Here is a 25,806-nt window from a genome sequence, read left to right as displayed (position 1 = left end):
TGATAAACAGCTTTGTGAAATGCACTAGGAAAACTACCAAGTGGTATAAGAAGATATTTTTTCCATTTGATCGACACTGCTGACCTCAATGGCCACACAGTTCAGCGCCAACTAACAGGTGAGATGATTACTGAACAAGGTATTTTTTGTAATTGGACGTACAGTTCACATACAGTTTCATTATGCAACTATAGTGACAATTTCTCACCCACCTACCCACTGCCTCATCATCCTCTCCCTTCCCTCATCCTCCCCACTCCCTCATAGGTAAAGTAATTACCTACCAAAAGCCTCATGAGAGAGCTGCTGGAGGAGCTCCACACCCCTCGGTGCCCATCCAATGGGGGTAGTCCTGCTGCAGACAATACCCTATGCCTCACTGCACGGAATGTCCCCTGCAAAGTCCCTGCAAACTGCTGCTCAAGGTAGTCGCACACGGAGACACTGCCTAGTCTGCCGTTCTGGCACCGGAAGAAGGAAGCAGAGGTTGACAAAGCACCCGCGTTTAGCTTATGACACACCTCTGGGTTTCACCATGCTTTGGGGAGTACCATATGCTCAGGTACTATTGAGCACATCTGTAGCGATTATTGACTGACTGACCTGACAGGTGACTTGACCGGTGATCTGCCATGATACTATGATACTGTGCCTTTAGAGGTGGAAATGCAGTTGTTGTTCAGTCACTGCATGAATATGAAATATGGGTTATGCATATTCATAAGTTGCCAGTCTTTTCTGGCTGTTTTTTTCCCCTCTAGTAAAACAAGTTGTTGTTGTTCAACCACCACCCAATACTTCAATAAAATGGATGACAATTCAAATCAAATCAAATCAAATCAATCAAATCAAATTTTATTTGTCACATACACATGGTTAGCAGATGTTAATGCGAGTGTAGCGAAATGCTTGTGCTTCTAGTTCCGACAATGCAGTAATAACAAGTAATCTAACTAACAATTCCAAAACTACTGTCTTGTACACAGTGTAAGGGGATAAAGAATATGTACATAAGGATATATGAATGAGTGATGGTACAGAGCAGCATAGGCAAGATACAGTAGATGGTATCGGGTACAGTATGTACAAATGAGATGAGTATGTAAACAAAGTGGCATAGTATAGTATAAAGTGGCTAGTGATACATGTATTACATAAGGATACCGTCGATGATATAGAGTACAGTATATACGTATGCGTATGAGATGAATAATGTAGGGTAAGTAACATTTATATAAGGTAGCATTGTTTAAAGTGGCTAGTGATATATTTACATAATTTCCCATCAATTCCCATTATTAAAGTGGCTGGAGTTGAGTCAGTGTCAGTGTGTTGGCAGCAGCCACTCAGTGTTAGTGGTGGCTGTTTAACAGTCTGATGGCCTTGAGATAGAAGCTGTTTTTCAGTCTCTCGGTCCCAGCTTTGATGCACCTGTACTGACCTCGCCTTCTGGATGATAGCGGGGTGAACAGGCAGTGGCTCGGGTGGTTGATGTCCTTGATGATCTTTATGGCCTTCCTGTGACATCGGGTGGTGTAGGTGTCCTGGAGGGCAGGTAGTTTGCCCCCGGTGATGCGTTGTGCAGACCTCACTACCCTCTGGAGAGCCTTACGGTTGAGGGCGGTGCAGTTGCCATACCAGGCGGTGATACAGCCCGCCAGGATGCTCTCGATTGTGCATCTGTAGAAGTTTGTGAGTGCTTTTGGTGACAAGCCGAATTTCTTCAGCCTCCTGAGGTTGAAGAGGCGCTGCTGCGCCTTCTTCACGATGCTGTCTGTGTGAGTGGACCAATTCAGTTTGTCTGTGATGTGTATGCCGAGGAACTTAAAACTTGCTACCCTCTCCACTACTGTTCCATCGATGTGGATAGGGGGGTGTTCCCTCTGCTGTTTCCTGAAGTCCACAATCATCTCCTTAGTTTTGTTGACGTTGAGTGTGAGGTTGTTTTCCTGACACCACACTCCGAGGGCCCTCACCTCCTCCCTGTAGGCCGTCTCATCGTTGTTGGTAATCAAGCCTACCACTGTTGTGTCGTCCGCAAACTTGATGATTGAGTTGGAGGCGTGCGTGGCCACGCAGTCGTGGGTGAACAGGGAGTACAGGAGAGGGCTCAGAACGCAACCTTGTGGGGCCCCAGTGTTGAGGATCAGCGGGGAGGAGATGTTGTTGCCTACCCTCACCACCTGGGGGCGGCCCGTCAGGAAGTCCAGTACCCAGTTGCACAGGGCGGGGTCGAGACCCAGGGTCTCGAGCTTGATGACGAGCTTGGAGGGTACTATGGTGTTGAATGCCGAGCTGTAGTCGATGAACAGCATTCTCACATAGGTATTCCTCTTGTCCAGATGGGTTAGGGCAGTGTGCAGTGTGGTTGAGATTGCATCGTCTGTGGACCTATTTGGGCGGTAAGCAAATTGGAGTGGGTCTAGGGTGTCAGGTAGGGTGGAGGTGATATGGTCCTTGACTAGTCTCTCAAAGCACTTCATGATGACGGATGTGAGTGCTACGGGGCGGTAGTCATTTAGCTCAGTTACCTTAGCTTTCTTGGGAACAGGAACAATGGTGGCCCTCTTGAAGCATGTGGGAACAGCAGACTGGTATAGGGATTGATTGAATATGTCCGTAAACACACCGGCCAGCTGGTCTGCGCATGCTCTGAGGGCGCGGCTGGGGATGCCATCTGGGCCTGCAGCCTTGCGAGGGTTAACACGTTTAAATGTCTTACTCACCTCGGCTGCAGTGAAGGAGAGACCGCATGTTTTCGTTGCAGGCCGTGTCAGTGGCACTGTATTGTCCTCAAAGCGAGCAAAAAAGTTATTTAGTCTGCCTGGGAGCATTCCATATAGTCCTGTGTGTTTTCTTGCTGTGTTTTCACCCAGTAAAACTGTTAAGGAGTGTACACTAACATACAAACGCTGGCCTCAATCTTCAGCTCCAAAGATGTCCAGCTCCAGTTGTGATACTGGCAAATAATGTTCAATACTGTTGTCTGGTTTCTGAAAGTACAGAATAAAGAGGAATTATTAGAATACGATATAGCAAGTGACATAACACTGCTATAAAAATAACAAATTGCATTGACAAAATCACAAATATGAGTTATATAACAGTAAGAAACAGTAACTGTTAAACTCCACAAGGGGGCAGGGCAGAGCTATGCTAAACAGGCCAAATGAAAACATAAGGCCAGGGTAGCTTCAAAAGACAACACAAGCTAATACCTCTCTAACGCAATTAGCATTGTTTTACAGCGCTAATAGAAGAATGTAGCTAGCTACATAAGCACGATTGAGTATAACATAAAGGCTATGAAATTAGTGACCTTGCCTTGCGCGTCTGCGGTTATCAATCAATTTTTTTTATATAGCCCTTCGTACATCAGCTGATGTCACAAAGTGCTGTACAGAAACCCACCCTAAAACCCCAAACAGCAAGCAATACAGGTGTAGAAGCACGGTGGCTAGGAAAAACTCCCTAGAAAGGCCATGAGTTTTTGAGGCTATGAGGGGTGGCCAGTCCTCTTCTGGCTGTGCCGCGTGGAGATTATAACAGAACATGGCCAAGATGTTCAAATGCTCAAAGATAATGAGCAAGGTCAAATAATAATCACAGTGGTTGTCGAGGGTGCAACAGGTCAGCACCGCAGGAGTAAATGTCAGTTGGCTTTTCATAGCCAATCATCTCTACCGCTCCTGCTGTCTCTAGAGAGTTGAAAACAGCAGGTCTGGGACAGGTAGCACGTCCGGTGAACAGGTCAGGGTTCCATAGCCGCAGGCAGAACAGTTGAAACTGGAGCAGCAGCACGGCCAGGTGGACTGTGGACAGCAAGGAGTCAGGTCAGGTAGTCCTGAGGCATGGTCCTAGGGTTCAGGTTCTCCAAAAGAAAGAAAGAGAGCGAGAATTAGAGAGAGCATACTTAAATTCACACAGGACACCAGATAAGACAGGAGAAATACTCCAGATATAACAGACTGACCCTAGCCCACCGACACATAAACTACTGCAGCACAAATATTGGAGGCTGAGACAGGAGGGTTCGGGAGACACTGTGGCCCCGTCCGACAATACCCCCGGACAGGGCCAACCAGGCAGGATATAACACCACCCACTTTGGGAATACAAACACATATTATGCTCCATACATACAGTGAGCACTTACTTTGAAAGAAACTCACCCATGTCCACAGTTATTATCATGTAGTAATGAAAACAACAATGAAGGCGACGCGAGCACCAGCCAGAAAATGTGAACAAGTTTATGCAGGTCCTTTTCTAACTGTTTGGGGTCTTGCTGTCAAGTTGCAGTCTATAATTACTTGTAATTATCTTCCGGCACCCCGCCCATCCACTCAAGATAAAACTGTCCCGTGGCTGAATCTAGTTGATGATCCCTGCTCTGATGGGCCCTAGTACACTAAATAGGGAATAGGTTGTCATTTGAGACATGGAGCTGGGTGGGAATGAGAAGGGTCAATGCTGATATAGCTATAGCATAACCAGTCCATGGAGACTTCATTGCTTTACAGTACTGTAGCAACATGCAGCCATTCGGCCTGTACAAGCTGAACACTCCATTCAATAGCTCTGAAATATCATACATTACACTTGGCAAGGGCCAGTTTTCCTGCGTCATTTCATAAGCAGCACCCATGTGTCTCTAAAGGGGGTTAATGTAACTCTCCTGTTCTGTCAGCTCTGATCTTGTTAAGTCAGTGGGCCTGTGCGAGAGAGAGAACACACTTTACCATCGTGTGCCCCTGAACGCTGCTCCTTTACACTCAGGTGAACATTAAAGGGGCATCTCAAAGACATGCCAGCACTGCCTCTACGTCTGATGCATGGTGGTAATTGAGTGGGCCTGTCGTCTGGCCTTGGCTGGCGTTTTGATGGTCCAATTGTTCCCAGCCATCTGGTGTCATTGAGGAGCTGTTGTAGCGCTGAGTGTAATGGCTCTGGTGGGAGGCCAGACCCATCGCTCTTTAGGACGCTTTCCCGGGGGGGGGGGGGGGTGTATTAAAGAGAGAAGTGTGCGTTTGTTTACCAACTCGTAGAAGAAGAAAAAATGACATGGAGATGGCCTCAATGGCGCTGGCCATGCTCTCACAGATGCCATAATGGGACAGATACAATGTTGCATCCTCTAACTAGATATTGACTACTATTCTCTCTCTGCCTTTTCATCTCCATCTATCTATTCTCCATCTTTCTATACTGAACTAAAAATACAAAACACAACATGTAAATTGTCAGTCCCCTGTTACATGAGCTGAAATAATAAATCACAGAAGTGTTCCATACACACTAAAAGCTTATTTCTCTCAATTTGTGTACAATTATTTTTTTATATTTTTTTGCCAAGATAACCCATCCACCTGACAAGTGTGGCATAACAAGAAGCTGATTAAACAACATGCTCATTACACAAGTGCACCTTGTGCAGTTTTGTGTGCAGTTTTGTCACACAACACAATGCCACAGAAGTCTCCACTTTTGAGGGAGCGTGGAATTAGCATGCTGACTACAGGAATGTCCACCAGAGCATGCTGACTACAGGAATGTCCACCAGAGCATGCTGACTACAGGAATGTCCACCAGAGCATGCTGACTACAGGAATGTCCACCAGAGCTGTTGCCAGATCATTTAATGTTCATTTCTCTACCATAAGCCACCTCCAATGTCATTTTAGAGAATTTGGCAGTACGTCCAACCGACCTCATAACCGTAGACAACGTGTAACCATGCTAGCCTAGGACCTCCACATCCGGCTTCTTCACTTGCGGGATTGTCTGAGACCAGCCAACCGGACCGCTGATGAAATTGAGTATTTCTTTCTATAATAAAGCCCTTTTGTGGGGAAAAACAAATTATGATTGACTGGGCCTGGCTCCCCAGTGGGTGTGCCTATGCCCACCCATGGCTGCGCCCCTGCCTTGTCATGTGAAATCAATAGATTAGGCCTAATTTATTTATTTCAATTGACTGATTTCATGCTTACTGTCCTCCCATTACTACTGCCTTCCTTTAGAAGGATAAATTGTTTCTCTTCACTGGCCACTGTACAGTACCACCTCTTCTTCTCCTCCCATCATCACTCATTTTCTCTCAATGGGAAAGAGAAAGAGAGCGAGAGAGAGAGAGCTACCTAACATTGGAAAGAGACCACTTTAGCTGAATAGTTAACCAGTGTAAAATACCCCCAAACAAATAAAAACCTTAACCAAATACAGAATTAGTGATCATAGCCTGGCAATTGAAACCGGACACCATCAAAATACATGGTTGGCCAGAGAGGACAGACTCATCACTGTGGGTCAGGAGAGATAGAAAGTGGAGAACATCACCTGGCTCAAATATATATGAATTAAAGTTTCCTTCTTCGCAAATTCAAAATGAAAAGTTCTACATTCACAAAACAATCAAACAATGATAAACGTTGTATACTTTTGGGGAAAATTCCACAAGGAAGGAAACAAAGTGTACTATTTTCTCCATATATTATAAGTAAGGCAATAGAAGTACCAGCAGTCATTTTACAGCCTATCGACTAAATAATCCACCAGTCAAATAAAATGGGGTCAGCGCTAATATAATACACACATATATAGTATACACTCAAGGACATTCAGAGACTTGTCCCGAAGCCACTCCTGCGTTGTCTTGCCTGTGTGCTTAGGGTCGTTGTCCTGTAGGAAGGTGAACCTTCGCCCCCAGTCTGAGGTACTTAGCGCTGTGGAGCAGATTTTCATCAAGGATCTTTTCTCCAATCATCTTTCCCTCGATCCTGACTAGTCTCCCAGTGCCTGCCGCAGAAAAACATCTCCACAGCATGATGCTGCCACCACTATGCCTCACTGTAGCGATGGTGCCCAGTTTCCTCCAGACATGACGCTTGGCATTCAGGCCAAAGAGTTCAATCTTGGTTTCTTTAGGTGCCTTTTGGCAAATTCCAAGCAGGCTGTCATGTACCTTTTACTGAGGAGTGGCTTCTGTCTGGCCACTCTACCATAAAGGCCTGATTGGTGGAGTGCTGTAGAAATGGTTGTCCTTCTGGAAGGCTCTCCCATCTCCACAGAGGAACTTTGGAGCTCTGACTGAGTGACCACAGGGTTCCTGGTCACCTCCCTGACCAAGACCCTTCTCCCCTGATTGCTCAGTTTGGCTGGGTGGACAGCTCTTGGTGGTCCCAAACTTCTTCCATTTAAGAATGATGGAGGTTAAAGTGCTCTTGGAGACCTTCAATGCTGAAGAAATGTTTTGGTTTCCTGTCTCAGGAGCTCTGACATGCACTGTCAACTGTGGGACCTTGTATAGACAGGTGTGTGCCTTTCCATATCATGTCCAATCAATTTAATTTACCGCAGGTGGACTCCAATCAAGTTGTAGAAACATCAAGGATGATGGAAACAGCATGCACCTGAGCGCAGTTTTGATAGCAAAGGGTCTGAATACTTATGTAAAAACAACATTTTTTGCAAATCTTTTTCTCTTTGTCATTATGGTGTATTGTGTGTAGGTTGAATAATAATTTAATCCATTTTAGAATAAGGCTGTAACGTAACGAAATGTGGAAAAAGTCAAGGGGTCCGAATACTTTCCGAAGGCACTGTATATTAAAAAAAATAAATGCAACATGCAACAATTAACAATTTTACTGAGTTACAGTTCATAGGAGGAGATGAATGGAGAGCATTAGTCTCCAGTCCCGCCTAGTCTCAGCACGCACCGCACCGCCGTGTCCTTCACAATCACTTACCTCATTCTCCCTGAGAACGCATTACATTCATATATAGGAAAGAAAAACGGTCTATTACCACATCCTGTTATGCTGCGCACATAGAACATGTCCAGGAGTAAAACAGAGAAAGATGTTTGGCTGGCTATACACTACCGTTCAAAAGTTTGGGGTCCCTTAGAAATGTCCTTGTTTTTGAAAGAAAGCAACTTTTTTGTCCATTTAAAATAACATCAAATTGATCCGAAATACAGTGTGGACATTGTTAATGTTGTCAATGACTATTGTAGCTGGAAATGGCAGATTTTTTAATGGAATATCTACATAGGCGTACAGAGGCCCATTATCAGCAACTATCACTCCTGTGTTCCAATGGCACATTGTGTTAGCTAATCCAAGTTTATCATTTTAAAAGGCTAATTGATCACTAGAAAACCTTTTTGCAATTATGTTAGCACAGCTGAAAACTGTTGTTCTGATTGAAGAAGCAATAAAACTGGCCGCCTTTAGACTCGTTTAGTATCTGGAGTATCAGCATTTGTGGGTTCGATTACAGGCTCAAAATGGCCAGAAATTAAGATCTTTCTTCTGAAACTCTTCAGTCTGTTCTTGTTCTGAGAAATTAAGGTTATTCCATGCAAGAAATTGGCAAGAAACTAAAGATCTCGTACAACGCTGTGTACTACTCCCTTCACAGAACAGAGCAAACTGGCTCTAATAGAAAGAGGAGTGGGAGGCACATTTGAGCAAGAGGACAAGTACATTAGAGTGTCTAGTTTGAGAAACAAATGCCTCAGAATTCCTCAACTGGCAGCTTCATTAAATATTACCCACAAAACACCAGTCTCAACGTCAACAGTGAAGAGGCGACCCCGGGATGCTGGCCTTGCAAAGAAAAAGCCATATCTCTGTCCAGTGTTTGTGTTCTTTTGCACATCTTAATCTTTTGTTTTTATTGGCCAATCTGAGATATGGCTTTTTGGCCTTTCTGTGACATCAGGTTCTGTAGCGACAGGTAGCCTAGTGGTTAAAGCGTTGGACTCTAACCACTTGGACTTGCAAGTTCGAATCCCTGAGCTGACAAGGTAAATATCTGTAGTTCTGCTCCTGAACAAGGCAGTTAACCCACTGTTCCTAGACCGTCATTGAAAATAAGAATTTGTTCTTAACTTGCCTAGTCAAATAAATGTAAAAAAGTATGTAAAAAATATATATAATATTGTCATGGAGGGCAGGTAGTTTGCATCCGGTGATGTGTTGTGCAGACCGCACCACCCTGTTGTGTCATCTGCAAACTTGATGATTGAGATGGAGGCGTGCATGGCCATGCAGTCATGGATGAACAAGGAGTACAGGAGGGGGCTGAGCATGCACCCTTGTGGGGCCCCAGTGTTGAGGATCAGCGATGTAGAGGTGTTGTTTCTTACCTTCACCACCTGGGGGTGGCCTGTTAGGAAGTCCAGGACCCAATTGCACAGGGCGGGGTTCAGTCCCAGGGCCTCGGGCTTAATGATAGCTTGGAGGGTACTATGGTGTTAACTGCTGAGCTATAGTCAACGAGGAGCATTCTTACATAGGTATTCATCTTGTCCCGATGGTTGTGGCCTTCAAGCTAAACTGATGTGATTTGATTGATGCCTGACAGTGAAGAGGCTGTAGTTAATCTCCATAACTGAACAGTAGCACACTACACACTCTGCATAGTGAATAGGATCGACTTTTTTTACCCAATAAATTATTTGAAAAAAATTCTATATAGGTCTCTCCCCACTACCTGCTGGCTGTGTGGGACTGACTGACTGCACTGCAGTGACTGGTCTGGTCTAGAGAGGCTGACTGGGGCCAGATGGACTGTTTGCTGAGCCTCGGTAAAGACAGGGAGACTGAGTAATAATGATGGTAGTGTCTCCAGAGGCCAGACATCGCTCACTCTCTTTTTATACCATTACTACCATGTTGACATAGATCAAATAAGTCTTATATCTATGAGGTGGATTGGCTTTATAGTTTTCAACAGAGAGAAACGCTTAGCTGTTTTTAAATGATACTCAAGGGGAGGGGGGGGGGGTTGTACGAAAAAAAGTATTCAGCGGTTGAATCGTCTTTAACCAATCAGAGTATCAAAGCCAATGACACATTTTCATTTTCACATTTTACCCACGTGCGTTCTGGCTCGGTTTCTGGACTAAGGGTCGGAAAGATACTCCGATCCAGACTCACTGCTGAGAAGGAACTAATGTCCGTAGCCGTGGCTTAGCGTTTGGCCGGAGCAAGGAGTCTGGGTAGCATGTAGGTAAACGGATAGTATTTTTCTAACCTGTCTGTATCTCCATTTCAACCCCCTGAAGACTGTACAGTATATCAGTGACACCATTTGACTACCGTATGTTTTCTCTTCACACAGTGATACTGCAGCCCTACAACATAGGCTACAGTCCAGTCATCATCTGTTCCACAGCCCAGGCTTTCTATAATGTAAGACCCTTGGTCGTGTCTTGAAGGTCGTGTCTACAATTGACACTTACGTACGACTTCTGCTATCAGAATAACAAGATCGCATTGAAAAGACAGGTCTGTACTGCAGCGCCAGCTGTGCCACCAGAGACTCTGGGTTCGCGCCCAGGCTCTGTCGTAACCGGCCGCGACCGGGAGGTCCGTGGGGCGACGCACAATTGGCCTAGGTTAGGGAGGTTTTGGCCGGTAGGTATATACTTGTCTCATCGCGCCTGGGGCGGGCCGGGCGCAGTGCGCACTATCCAAGGTTGCCAGGTGCACGGTGTTTCCTCCAACACATTGGTGCGGCTGGTTTCCGGATTGCATGCGCGCTGTGTTAAGAAGCAGTGCGGCTTGGTTGGGTTGTGTATCGGAGGACGCATGACTTTCAACCTTCGTCTCTCCCAAGCCCGTACGGGAGTTGTAGCGATGAGACAAGATAGTAGCTACTAAAAACAATTGGATACCATGAAATTTGAGAGAAAAGGGGGTAAAAAAAGTTTTTTTAAAGACGGGTCTGGACTAGAGGTCGACCGATTTAGATTTTTCAACGGCGATACCAATTATTGGAGGACCAAAAAAGCTGATTAATCGGCCAATTTTTATTTTATCTTTATTTGTAATAATTAAAATTACAACAATACTGAATTAACACTTATTTTAACTTAATATAAAACATCAATAAAAATCTATTTAGCCTCAAATAAATAATGAAACATGTTCAATTTGGTTTAAATAATGCAAAAACAAAGTGTTGAAGAAAGTAATATGTGCCATGTAAAAATGTGTGCCATGTAAAAATGTGTGCCATGTAAAATATGTTCCATGTAAAAAAGCTAACGTTTAAGTTCCTTGCTCAGAACATGAGAACATATGAAAGTTCATTTTAACATGAGACTTCAAAATTCCAAGGTAAGAGGTTTTAGGTTGTAGTTAATATAGTATTTATAGGACTATTTATCTCTATACCATTTGTATTTCATATACCTTTGACTATTGGATGTTCTTATAGGCACTATAGCATTGCCAGTGTTACAGTATAGCTTCCGTACTCCAAATCTAAAAGCTAGTGACGTTTGAAACAGTATTAGCGCACACCCAGCTAACTAGCTAGCCATTTCACATTGGTTACACCAGCCATTAGGCTGATAGGCTTGAAGTCATAAACAGCGCTGTGCTTGCGAAGAGCTGCTGGCAAAAGTGCTGTTTGAATGAATGATTACGGGCCTGCTGCTGCTCAGTCAGACTGCTCTATCAAATCAGACTTAATTATAACATAATAACACACATAAAACAAAACGTTTATTATTTCAGTGAAATACGGAACCGTTCTGTATTTTATATAACGGGTGGCATCCCTAAGTCTAAATATTCTTGTTACATTGCACAACCTTCAATGTATGTCATAATTACGTAAAATTCTGGCAAATTAGTTCGCAATGAGCCAGGCAGCCCAAACTGTTGCATACACCCTGACTCTGCGTGCAATGAACGCAAGAGAAATGACACAATTTCACCTGGTTAATATTGCCTGCTAGACTGGATCAGTAGTTATAACTAGTGATTATGATTGATTGTTTTTTATAAGATAAGTTTAATGCTAGCTAGCAATTTACCTTGGCTTCTACTACATTCGCGTAACAGGCAGGCTACTCGTGGAGTGCAATGGTTAGAGCGTTGGACTAGTTAACTGTGCGGTTGCAAGATTGAAACCCCTGAGCTGACAAGGTGAAAATCTGTCGTTCTGCCCCTGAACAAGGCAGTTAACCCACAGTTCCTAGGCAGTCATTGAAAATAAGAATGTGTTCTTAACTGACTTGCCTAGTTAAATAAAAGGTATAAAAAAAATGATTTAAAATATAATATATATTTTTTTTAAATCAGAAATCTGTGCCCAGAAATACAGATTTCCGATTGTTATGAAAACTTGAAATCGGCCCTAATTAATCGGCCATTCCGATTAATCGGTCGACCTCTAGTCTGGACGCACAAAAGTCGCCTTGTGGTCTGATTGTGTTCAGGTCTGGCTGACCACTTCAGGAGGTGGTCAGGAATGCATTGTGTTTGGATTTCTGCTCAGTCTGGATGCAATCAGGCTACCGGAAGCGCATACAGTTGGCGACGTCATCAGCACTCCCCCCACAAGTTTCCAGAGAACTTCTGATTTGGGACCAAGAGGCACCTTTTCATTATAATGTTGGAGGAACGTAGTTGCTGGCCTCATAAATGCTAGCCAGCTAGCTAATATTTAGAAAAACAAAGTTTTGTTTGGCTAGAGTTATGCTAACCTGTTTGCAATCCCTTTTGCATTGCTTTCTAGCTTGCAGGCTAGATACAGATGTTAGCCTGCTAGTTAGCTACAGTAGTTAGATACTGCCATCAGTTGTGTTATTATATTCTGCCTATTCCACCGTTTGTAGAATGCAAACTCAAAAACAAATTGGGGATGCATACCAGCAAAGCCACTACACAACACTAAACAATACATTAATTGCGCTTTAACTGTGACAAGCGGTGTCCACAAACTGTTAGGGCCTACACAAAGCTGTCCCAATAGCAGAGCTTTCTTTCCAACACCATGGAGTGAATCCTTACCACTGCTACACCTGGCTGTCAGCTGAGCCTTGTCTGGGAGCGAAACAGTTAATTCAGCCTCATTTACTGCCTTTTTGAAAAACGTAGCTGATATGGCTGACTTGCTTAAACAAATGTGGTTTCTACTAACAATTGAGATGCACAAACTATGCTCCCGTGTAGCTCAGTTGGTAGAGCATGGTGCTTGCAATGCTAGGGTTGTGCGTTTTAATTTCAGTAATAGTCTGCTAAATTACTCAAATGTAAAAAATGCATAAGAGAACAATGAGCGGATAAAAGGCAAACTGTAATTTTGATTAAGACATTAATGAGCGAGCAAAGACGGACGTACAATATTTGATGATGACATTTCTCTAAAACAGGCTATAGGCTACATAGTAGGCTAAGTTATGGGGGAGAAAGTGACCAAATTATTACAGTGAGGCACATGGGTTACTAACAGCTAACTCCACAACATACACTTAGTATTACTTTCTTAGCTACAATATGCATATCTCCCTGTCACGCCCTGGCCATAGTTATCTGTGTTTTCTTTATTATTTTGGTTAGGCCAGGGTGTGACATGGGTGATTTATTGTGTTTCGTCTTGTCTAGGGGTTTATTAGATTTATGGGGTTGTGTTCAGTGTAGTTGTCTAGGTAAGTCTATGGTTGCCTAGAGTGGTTCTCAATCAGAGGCAGGTGTTTATCGTTGTCTCTGATTGGGAACCATATTTGGGCAGCCATATTCTTTGGGTATTTTGTGGGTGGTTGTTTCCTGTCTCTGTGTTCTCTGCACCAGTTAGGACTGTTTCGGTTTTGCCACGTTTTCTTCTTTTGTATTTGTATAGTGTTTACGTTTTCGTCTTTATTAAAGATGCTTACCAATAACCACGCTGCGTTTTGGTCCGTCTCTCCTTCCCAGGAAGAAAACCGTTACACTCCCTGGCATATTACATCATTTATGCAGCAGCATACAATACATTTTTGGACTCATTATGGACGCATTATGCTAGCTAAGATTTTGAAAGTATGATGTTGACATGATCAGTCCAATCAAAGCCACGGTAGATATAACGTGATTTGACGTAATTTTATCTGTGGCCAATGACCTTGAGCCTGTAAATCTATGGCAGCACCCAAGGGGGCTTGAACTTTCTAGCTTTCCCTGTAGATTTTGCGGCGACGTCGTGTCCCCATGAGTGACAGAACACTGAGCCAATCACGGCGCAACTAGAGAAAATTGCCAACCCCATACTCTCTATTTTTTCCACTGTCTGCTCCTCCCCCACAGAAAGCACTGAGCTAGGCTGAAACACCTGCATTTTGGAGCTGCCTTACTCAAGAAAGCAAAAAAGGGACCATGTTTATATGCAGCTTTATTAACTCTGTTTATTTATTTTTACATTGTTTGCAAACTGATATGTGACAAAATGCCAAAATAAAATGCAAAACAGGCAGCAACACTTTTTTTAAAAAGCTAAACAGGTGGGGTTCAAAACAGGTGGGGTTCAAAACAGGTGGGGCTCTGCCACTGCACAGCACAGAGACAGAGGCAGGCTGTTTGAATGTGATTTGCATCTAGAGTGGATAGTGTTGTCAAAAAATCAGACGGCGTGATAAAGAAACTGCTGAAAGCTGTATTGTTGTGCTTCTGCCTGTCATTGACTGCTCGCTGAGGAGAAAGCCATGCGTCACTCAATGCCCCCTCACTCAGCCCCTCGCACAATCTTGAGTGACAGAACTGGGGTGCTAACTGTAACACTCCCCCTCCAATCACTGCGAACACAACTCCTTACAGACACTCTTCACCCTCCTCAAGATTGCTCTTTCCTTATCAATCCTTTTTCCTTTCATTCGTTCTCTCTCTTTCTACCTCTCTCCCCTCTCTGTCTCTCCCTCTCTCTCACTCATATGAAGTGATAAGAGCCGTTGAGAGTAGAAAGCCAGTACTTAATGATCCTCGTCAAATCAACATGCTTGCAGAGAGTCTCGTGATGCTTCTGAAGTGCTGTTACCATTGTTTATTCTGGTGACATTATTGAGTGTGTCGTATTGTCAAGTAGCCTCTGTATGACGAATGGTGACTGGAGTATTGACATGGTCTGTCCCAACATAAAACAATGATCAACTGAGACCCTGCTTGACACCGTTGAGTCTTTGTTATTCATTGGTATTTCCTTTCTAGTCCTGTGTGCTGATGTGACAGAAAAGTGCGTGACATAAAGAGAGACCTCCAGAGAATCCCAGCTTTGATCGAGGGGATTGGGAAATAAGGTGAATCATATAATATTATGCCATTTAGTAGACACCTTTTATCCAAACAGGACTGGCTTTTATCTCTAAATTTACACTGTCTGCGAGACATCTGTGAATCACCTCACCTCCACACATTTTATCATTTTATCACGACAGTGCTGTTTCTCAGCCTTTGCGCTAAACCAGATTCTATGTGTGCCTGTGTGTGCTATTCAAAGGGGTGTGTGGAGGGTTGGGCTGTTTGTAGGGCTGGGCAATATGGCCCAAATATCATCGTATCTTTCCAATTTTGACGGTATTTTATGTTTTTTTGAATAATACAAGTTCTATATTTGCTTTGAGTAGCTTTTGGAATCGTTAGCTAGCGCATACAACTATCTCTGACGTCACACAAATTTTTGATTTACCTGATATCGTCGGATGGCTAACATTCGATGTCTGCGGATGCGTTGTCTTCTAGCCAAGATATTAAATGCGATCATAATTGACTGTAGTGCATATAAAGCACACAATAGCTACCGGTGGTTCCATGATGACTGAAAACACAACCGTGGGACGAACGAGTGACACATTTCTGGGCAAGGGCTGTCCATTTTAAAATGAATTAATTCATTCTTCCCTTGCCCTGCAAGTGTCAACTCATCATACGTCATCAGAAGTGTCCACCTTATTTGAGGGCTGAGGGGAGAGGATGTCTTTTTATATGTTTGGAATGCAGCCAGTGTTGTTTGACATGAAAAATAATGAAAATGCCAGGGAGGAGTTATTGTGACAGGGGTAGGAACCAAAAGTGTTGGTCAGTGTTTCCTACGGGAACCTACAATCTTGAGCTATATTAAACATTTTCTTTTAATGTATTAAAACATTTAAATGTTTTATTTTTTAGAACGAACGTCAAAAAATGTATGCTAGGCTGTTTTCTGGCAATTGTGCCCGATGTTAAGACTACAAACCGTTATAAATGGCCCATTTGCGAGATTGACTTTTCAATAGGCACAGGCTACAGACTAAAATCTGGGTTTATGATTGCAACTATGCCATGGTTTGCTTATATAAACCTAGGTAGCCTATAGCCCCCGATAGGCCTAAATCTCATTTCAGATCGTCTACAGTAGCCTAGGCAATATGTAGGCAATATTTAAACGAAACAATTTAGCAGCTTGCTTAGTTCCAATTAACAGACTAAGTTATTCAACATGAATAGTGAGTCAATTTCGAGATAAGAAGTGCTTGTGTTTCCCAATAGCCTGCTGGATTAGGCTACTGAGGAGTGGGTGATCATTTCAATCACTGAATTAAATATTAAGCATATTCAATTCATATAAATATTACTGTCAACAACGGCCAGTGTTTGATAAAAAACATTTGTTTTACCTGTAGCCTAATCTGACTAGTTACCGTCAATCTAATGCGTTCTAATCGACAATTGCGATAGAGCTTTGATAACTTCCGATTGAATGAACTAAACATGCCCATTAATAATTGCATAATAACACAAGGCTACAACAATAAACTGAAGTTATGGGCTATTTATTTTCCATCTCCCGGTAGGCTACACAAGTGGCACAAATGGATTTGCAATGACTCCAGAGATATCTTCATTTCAACATATTTATTGTATCAGTAGCCTACAATGGCATATAAATGAATAGGCTACATTATGCCCAAATAGAAACAAATGTATCATTCTTCACATTTAATGTCAGTTTCATTGAAGACTTTAACCCCACCCACCTATTAAAAAGAACCACGCGGGGGAATTACTTCATTTCCCTTTCAAATTTCCCAAGAACTGAGCACGCGTTTTCTTCTTTCAGCTAAGTCTACATTGGAATGCAGTTTAAACCAAAATCATTTTCCATGGCTTTGTCTCCATTATTTATTGATGTGCATCAGTTATAGCATGTTAATGTCTTATGGAAAGAGGGTTGGAAATAGGTTCCATAATGACAATCTACAGCGCATTTGGAAAGTATTCAGACCCCTTGACTTTTAACCACATTTTGTTACCTTACAGCCTTATTCTAAAATGGATTAAATAAAAATAATGTACTCACCAATCTACACATAATACCCCATAATGACAACGCGAAAATTGTAGAAATGTTTTCATATGTCTTACAAATAAAAAAACGATACCTTATTTACATAAGTATTCAGATCTTTTGCTATGAGACTCGAAATTGAGCTCAGGTGCATCCTGTTTCCATTGATCATCCTTGAGATGTTTCTACAAATTCAATTGATTGGACATGATTTGGAAAGACACACCTGTCTATATAAGGTCTCACTGTTGACAGTGCATCTCAGAGCAAAAACCAAACCATGCGGTCAAATGAACTGTCCATAGAGCTCCAAGACAGGATTGTGTTGAGGCACAGATCTGGGAAGGGTACCAAAACATGTATGCAGCATTGAAGGTCCCCAAGAACACAGTGTGGCCTTCATCATTCTTAAAAGGAAGAAGTTTGGAACAACCAAGACTCTTCCTAGATGTGGCCGCCCGGCCAAACTGAGCAATCAGGGGACAAGGGCCTTTGTCAAGGAGGTGACCAAGTTTCTCTGTGGAGATGGGAGAACCTTCCAGAAGGACAACCATCTCTGCAGCACTCCACCAATCAGGCCTTTAAGGTAGAGTGGCCAGACGGAAGCCACTCCTCAGTAAAAGACAGCCCACTTGGAGTTTGCCAAAAGGCACCTAAAAACTCTATGAGAAACAAGATTCTCTGGTCTGATGAAACCAAGATTGAACTCTTTGGCCTGAATGCCAAGCATCACATCTGGAGGAAACCTGGCACCATCCCTATGATGAAGCATGGTGGTGGCAGCATCATCCTGTGGGTATGTTTTTCAGCGGCAGGCACTCGGAGACTAGTCAGGCTGGAGGGAAAGATGAACGGAGAAAAGTACAGAGAGATCCTTGGTGAAAACATGCTCCAGAGCGCTCAAGACCTCAGACTGGGGAGAAGGTTCACCTAAGCACACAGCCAAGACAATGCAGGACTGACTTTGGGACAAGTCTCTGAATGTCCTTGAGCGGCCCAGGCAGAGCCTGGACTTGTACCCGATCGAACATCTCTGGAAAGACCTGAAAATAACTGAGCAACACTCCCCATCCAACCTGACAGAGCTTGAGAGGATCTGCAGAGAAGATGGGAGAAACTCTCCAAATACAGGTGTGCCAAGCTTGTAGCATCATACCCAAGAAGACTCGGGGCTGTAATCGCTGCCAAAGGTGTTCAACAAAGTACTTAGTAAAGGGTCTGCATACTTACAGTGCCTTGCGAAAGTATTCGGCCCCCTTGAACTTTCCGACCTTTTGCCACATTTCAGGCTTCAAACATAAAGATATAAAACTGTATTTTTTTGTGAAGAATCAACAACAAGTGGGACACAATCATGAAGTGGAACGACATTTATTGGATATTTCAAACTTTTTTAACAAATCAAAAACTGAAATATTGGGCGTGCAAAATTATTCAGCCCCCTTAAGTTAATACTTTGTAGCGCCACCTTTTGCTGCGATTACAGCTGTAAGTCGCTTGGGGTATGTCTCTATCAGTTTTGCACATCGAGAGACTGAAATTTTTTCCCATTCCTCCTTGCAAAACAGCTCGAGCTCAGTGAGGTTCGATGGAGAGCATTTGAACAGCAGTTTTCAGTTCTTTCCACAGATTCTCGATTGGATTCAGGTCTGGACTTTGACTTGGCCATTCTAACACCTGGATATGTTTATTTTTGAACCATTCCATTGTAGATTTTGCTTTATGTTTTGGATCATTGTCTTGTTGGAAGACAAATCTCCGTCCCAGTCTCAGGTCTTTTGCAGATTCCATCAGGTTTTCTTCCAGAATGGTCCTGTATTTGGCTCCATCCATCTTCCCATCAATTTTAACCATCTTCCCTGTCCCTGCTGAAGAAAAGCAGGCCCAAACCATGATGCTGCCACCACCATGTTTGACAGTGGGCATGGTGTGTTCAGCTGTGTTGCTTTTACGCCAAACATAACGTTTTGCATTGTTGCCAAAAAGTTCAATTTTGGTTTCATCTGACCAGAGCACCTTCTTCCACATGTTTGGTGTGTCTCCCAGGTGGCTTGTGGCAAACTTTAAACAACACTTTTTATGGATATCTTTAAGAAATGGCTTTCTTCTTGCCACTCTTCCATAAAGGCCAGATTTGTGCAATATACTGATTGTTGTCCTATGGACAGAGTCTCCCACCTCAGCTGTAGATCTCTGCAGTTCATCCAGAGTGATCATGGGCCTCTTGGCTGCATCTCTGATCAGTCTTCTCCTTGTATGAGCTGAAAGTTTAGTGGGACGGCCAGGTCTTGGTAGATTTGCAGTGGTCTGATACTCCTTCCATTTCAATATTATCGCTTGCACAGTGCTCCTTGGGATATTTAAAGCTTGGGAAATCTTTTTGTATCCAAATCCGGCTTTAAACTTCTTCACAACAGTATCTCGGACCTGCCTGGTGTGTTCCTTGTTCTTCATGATGCTCTCTGCGCTTTTAACGGACCTCTGAGACTATCACAGTGCAGGTGCATTTATACGGAGACTTGATTACACACAGGTGGATTGTATTTATCATCATTAGTCATTTAGGTCAACATTGGATCATTCAGAGATCCTCACTGAACTTCTGGAGAGAGTTTGCTGCACTGAAAGTAAAGGGCCTGAATAATTTTGCACGCCCAATTTTTCAGTTTTTGATTTGTTAAAAAAGTTTGAAATATCCAATAAATGTCTTTCCACCTCATGATTGTGTCCCACTTGTTGTTGATTCTTCACAAAAAAATACAGTTTTATATCTTTATGTTTGAAGCCTGAAATGTGGCAAAAGGTCGCAAAGTTCAAGGGGGCCGAATACTTTCGCAAGGCACTGTATGTAAATGTGATATTTCTGTTTTTTTTTATATACATTAGCAAAAATCTCATCTGTTTTTGCTTTGTCATTATAGGTTATTGTGTGTGTGGATTGAGAGGAGAGAAAAAAAACGATTTAATCTGCACTGTAATATAAGAATATGAATATGTACTGTATTTATGAATAGTGTGTAAATAGTATTTTTGTTGTCTTTCCATTATGTAACTCTATAGAATTTATTTAAAATGTTATGTATGTCATGTTTTTCTTGTCTATCTATAACTGTTCTGTACTTTGTTGGGTATTTGTACGTTTTGTGTGGTCACCAGGAAGAGTAGCTACTGCATCTGCATTAACTAATGGGGATCCAAAACTAAACTCTAATTTCTCTCCATTCTCCCTCTCTCCAACTCTCACTCGCCACTCTCACTTCCCATGACAGGCCATTCACAAGGAGGAGCAGCCACAGTGTCACTACTACAGTTGACTGAGGGATACTTGTCTGTCTGTTTAGGCTGTATAGTCTTCCACTGGTTCACTCGGTCACATTCATCTATTTTGTCAAACTCAACATTCCATCATGATCATCATGACATAAAAAAAACACCCATACGGCATAATAGATCAAAACGAGCAGAGGGGCGAGAGATTGAGAGTACGGGAAACATCATTTCACTAGAAATGCAATAGCTAGAACGTTATCGAGCAAAACGGATGAAAATACAATATTCACAGTCCTCTGAATATGAGGGAAGGATTTTGAACTGACTAAGTCAGACTGACTGAGTGAATAAGTGACTTTGTTTCCTCTGTCCTTCTGTGTCCCCCTGCAGGCGCGCTGACTGAGTGCTATGACGAGCTGGGGAACCGCTACCAGCTGCCAGTCTACTGCCTGTCTCCACCTGTCAACATGATCGAGGAGAAGAGTGACCTGGAGAGTCTGGAGGTCAGCGAGCCGCCACCCAGCGAGGGCCAGGAGTGCCAGCTACGCCTGCGCTTGTCTACGGGCCGGGACCTGCGCCTGGCGGTGAGGACCACGGACACGGTGCAGCACATGAAGCGCCGGCTGCAGACGGTGGAGGGCGTGGCGGCGGCCACCCAGCGCTGGTTCTTCTCGGGCCGGCCACTCACGGACAAGATGAAGCTGGAGGAGTTGAAGATCTCCAGGGACTACGTGGTGCAGGTGATCGTCAGCCAGCCCCCCGCCCCCCTGCCCACCCAGGCACCGCCCACCCCCATACCAGCCACGCCCGCCACACTACCCCAGGACCCCACACCCGTGGAAAACTAGTGCCTGGCACCCGGAGAGGGCATGCAGGAGGAGAGAGGACCACAATGGGAGGACCAGCTTGTGTCTAAGAGAGCGAGCGAGAGAGGGGTGGAAGTGTGTGTGTGTGTGTGTGTGTGTGTGTGTGTGTGTGTGTGTGTGTGTGTGTGTGTGTGTGTGTGTGTGTGTGTGTGTGTGTGTGTGTGTGTGTGTGTGTGTGTGTGTGTGTGTGTGTGTGTGTGTGTGTGTGTGTGTGTGTGTGTGTGTGTGAAGGAGCTAAGCAGGTAGAAGATTAAACATGTGTCTGCAAATGGGCTGAAACAGGACTAGAGAACCATTGAAAGGGTTTATTTACAGTTGAGTGTTTGTTAAGCTGTGTTACCTCCCTCCCTCTTCTCCCTCCTCGACGGGACGGCGAGGTTATTCTGCAAGGCATGCTAGGATAGCAGCAGGGGCGTGTCTGTGTCTCAGTCGGAACAGGAAGACTCCGCCTCCTCGATTGAAGACAACCAACCAGGAGCAGGAAGAGACTCAACCACAAGACACGACCACCTGCCAACCTGACTTTTAACAAATCAACCTTTTATAAAAACTTTTTTTTAAACTTGTCTTGCTTTTAGTGGAAACTGAACAACCAAAAAAATAAAGATCTGGGGAAACTATAAGGAACGGGGAAGAATATACAGTAACAACTTTTTCATTTTGCATTGTTTTTACTCTTGTTTTGATTTCACTGCTGTTGCATTTTAGTCCTTGTCTTTGTCAAGGATGATTCTGTATTGATTTGGAGGACTGGGTCAATGTTCCAGAACCTCTTACCTGCCTGCCTGCTCTCCATCTCCTCTATAGCTTCTAGTCAGTCAGCTCTCTGTCCTTCTATTGCTCTCTTTGTTATGCATCCTACCTGTAACAGTCTTGACCTGTAGCTTCTTTCTGCAGACATTACATGTAGCTCTGCCAGTCAACTCTTAAGCAGACAAATCACATGCTCTGGACTATACCTTTTGAATTCCTGTCTTGGTTTGTGAAGTTAGTAGGCCGTCACTGCGTCAGATTAGTTCCCTTCTCATTCTCCAGTGTACATCCCATCGTGTAAACTTGACACTCTCACTCTACAGTTGTCTGTGTGCACCTGATATTTGCTTGAGATGGAAATACAGTAGGTTTCCAGTTATTACAGGTGCAGAACTTTAAAAAAAGGAAAACATGCAAACTGAATGTGCTGGGATGAGGTGTCAGTCATCGCAAATTGTTACTAGCACTGTGTATAGAAATTCTGCTTCACTATACTTTAAGATACTTATGAGCGCAGTGTGTATTCAATTTGTGTGTGTGTGTGATAGAGATAGAGAGAGCGAGAGTAAATGCATGTTTGAGAGGTTGTCGAGAGAAAGTGTTGGATGTACAGCTATGTTCACGTGCACAATATCTTCTGGTGACAAGAAGCCAGACCTCAGAACATACCAAGAAGAGGTTACGACCTTAGCAGGTCTCTAGAGGGTTGTTCTGTGGAGTGTGGACATAACTCACACCAGAGGTCTTGTCCTGTACACCTGTAGCTGTTAAGACTTTGAGTAACATTTTTCTGCTTCTGTCTTTGTGTGTATGAGTGTTTTAAGGCACATCAAGAAATGCATTTCAGAAACCTAGTTGCATATTTTGAAATAGAATGTTTTTAATTAAATTGACCAACATTTGTACTCCACAATCTCTCTCTCATTTCATTGGACCAGTTGTTGGAAATAGAAGAGCCTCTGGGGGTTTCAGTTAGAAAGCAGAACTAAATGGAATTAGAGTCATGTTTGAAGAACAGAACCAGCCTATTTGGAATATGACCTATCCTGTATAGAAGACTAGCTGTGGGTTCTACTTCACACAGGTGTGAAGAATAGGGTTGCAAAGGGAGGGTATATTACTGGAAACCGTCTTAAGTTTATCAGTAAACTACCAGAATCCTGGTATCTTTCAAGGATTTGATGTAATCTATCACAAGACATCTAGTGGCTCTTTAGGGTACTTCAGATTATCACGTGTCCGTAATAATCCTGGCCCTCAGTGGGGCCTTATCACCAAAAAATATATGAAATATTAACATGATTTTAAAATAGAAAATAGAATGAGCTGTAAAATGTAGGTTTCTCCCATTTCGTGCCTAATGACCACGACCCCTATAGAGGTTCAGAGTTTGAGTACACTGACGTTTTGTTGTGGGTTTAGAGGATGTTGACCTACGTCTGCAGCTGTGGAGGAAGAAATGTCCTCCACTTCCTCTGTGGGATTCCACCTATTGGAAAGACAATGAAAAACAGGGAAGCAGCTTTGTGATTGTGGTTCCATATTTCCTTTCATCTGCTGACAGAGAGTAAATCACTTGGTTTTATCACAGTGGAGAGAGAGAGAGATGGGACCTTATGGCCATATTAGGAAGACTAGATATTCTGTGCATATACTCATTTGCCTGGTCACCCATGGCACGCAAACCACCATCCACTCCTGTCCATGAGGCAGCCCATGGACCTAATCCTGTTTTTTCCTGCTAGAGGAAAGTCTGCTGTCAGCCATCAATTATGAGTTGTTTAGCTTGTGGACCTTTGCCCTTGTAATATTTTCATACATTTACTACAAATTATTTGTCAGATAAACAGCATGGGGATTTCCCCTGCCCATGTGAAAGCCTGGTATGATGTATTAGGGGAGGGAAATCCAGAGCTGATGTAGGAAGTTTGTAGGAACATCACAGATTTGTCTTTGCTTTTCACGTTATACAGCTAGCTACTTATATTCAGGGGGTGTGGGGCTCACAATAAGGCATTTGTCTATTTCTCAGTACACCCAAAACAGCACGTGCCATGACACATTCACCCTACGATATGCTACAATCGTCCGCGACAATAATGTCCCTGAATCCAACTACAGGAAGCCAAACAATGTAACCCGTTATTATGAATGCATCAAATGTGACATTAATTGTAGTGTATGACATTGAGAGAGGCCCTCTGACAGCTACAGCGCCACCCAAGAGGAAGTCGTTGGGAAAGACTCTAATGCTCACAGCTCGCCTCTCCTTTGCAATTAGTCTGATGGTGTAATCCATTCCTCTGTAAACGGATGCCATATCTAATCAACATTCCAACGCTAGGCTAATTAGTAGGCCATCTTATCTGGGGAAGGATGCTGCTGCTGCTAATGAACTCTACCATGCATCCCAACGGTACGGACATATGAAGCCCACATGGCCGAGTCAAAGGAGCACACAGATTGAGATTCTGTCCCCCTCGTTTCATAAGGCAATCACAGTTTCATTTACCATAAAAACATACATTCTGATTAGGTTCATTTTCCTCTGAATTGGTTTGCACAGTGTCGGGGGATAAGCTATTCAAAAACGAATTGCACAATGATATGAAGTGTATAAATGAAGAAAACCTTTCATTAGCTTATTTGAGATAAACTCAGCAAAAACAGAAACTTCCCTTTTTCAGGACCCTGTCTTTCAAAGATAATTCGTAAAAATCCCAATAACTTCACAGATCTTCATTGTAAAGGGTTTAAACACTGTTTCCTGTGCTTGAACCATAATTAATGAACATGCACCTGTGGAACGGTCGTTAAGACACTAACGGCATACAGACGGTAGGCAATTAAGGTCACAATTATGAAAACTTAGGACACTAAAGAGGACTTTCTACTGACTCTGAAAAACACTAAAAGAAAGATGCCCAGGGTCCCTGCTCATCTGCGAACATGCCTTAGACATGCTGCAAGGAGGCATGAGGTCTGCAGATGTGACCAGGGCAATAAATTGCAATGTCCATACTGTGAGACGCCTAAGACAGCGCTACAGGGAGACAGGACGGACAGCTGATCGTCCTCGCAGTGGCAGACCACTGCACAGGATCGGTACATCCGAACATCACACCTGCGGGACAAATACAAGATGGCAACAACAACTGCCCAAAGTTACACCAGGAAAACAATCCCTCCAAAAAGTGCTCTTCACTGACAAGTCGCGATTTTGTCTCACCAGGGGTGATGGTCAGATTCACGTTTATCGTCGAAGGAATGAGCGTTACACTGAGGCCTGTACTCTGGAGCGGGATCAATTTGGAGGTGGAGGGTCCGTCATGGTCTGGGGCAGTGTGTCACAGCATCATCGGACTGAGCTTGTTGTCATTGCAGTCAATCTCAATGCTGTGCATTACAGGGAAGATATCCTCCTCCCTCATGTGATACCCTTCCTGCAGGCTCATCCTGACATGACCCTCCAGCATGACAATGCCACCAGCCATACTGCTCGTTCTGTGCGTGATTTCCTGCAAGACAGGACTGTCAGTGTTCTGCCACGGCCAGCGAAGAGTCCGGATCTCAATCCCATTGAGCATGTCTGGGACCTGTTGGATCAGAGGGTGAGGGCTAGGGTCATTCCCCCCAGAAATGTCCGGGAACTTGCAGGTGCCTTGGTGGAAGAGTGGGGTAACATCTCACAGCAATAACTGTCAAATCTGGTGCAGTCCATGAGGAGGAGATGCACTGCAGTACATAATGCAGCTGGTGGCCACACCAGCTACTGACTGTTACTTTTGATTTGGACCCCCCCTTTGTTCAGGGACAC

The 25,806-nt window shown here is 43.6% G+C and overlaps 1 protein-coding gene across 1 annotated transcript in view; it reads left to right on the top strand.

Moving 5' to 3' along the window:
* Nucleotides 1-22,899, top strand: part of LOC139420833 (ubiquitin domain-containing protein 2) — a 67,614-nt gene extending 44,715 nt beyond the window's left edge. Inside the window, exon 3 of the mRNA XM_071171173.1 lies at nt 20,761-22,899. Within this exon, the coding sequence (XP_071027274.1) occupies nt 20,761-21,218 (458 nt within the window). The 3' untranslated portion in view covers nt 21,219-22,899. The remainder of the gene's footprint in view (nt 1-20,760) is intronic.
* The last annotated feature ends 2,907 nt before the right edge of the window (nt 22,900-25,806 follow it).

This window comes from Oncorhynchus clarkii, chromosome 12, assembly GCF_045791955.1.
Source record: "Oncorhynchus clarkii lewisi isolate Uvic-CL-2024 chromosome 12, UVic_Ocla_1.0, whole genome shotgun sequence".
Lineage (NCBI taxonomy): Eukaryota > Metazoa > Chordata > Actinopteri > Salmoniformes > Salmonidae > Oncorhynchus > Oncorhynchus clarkii.
Note: the sequence above shows the minus strand (reverse complement) of the source record. Positions and strands in the feature narration are given on the sequence as shown.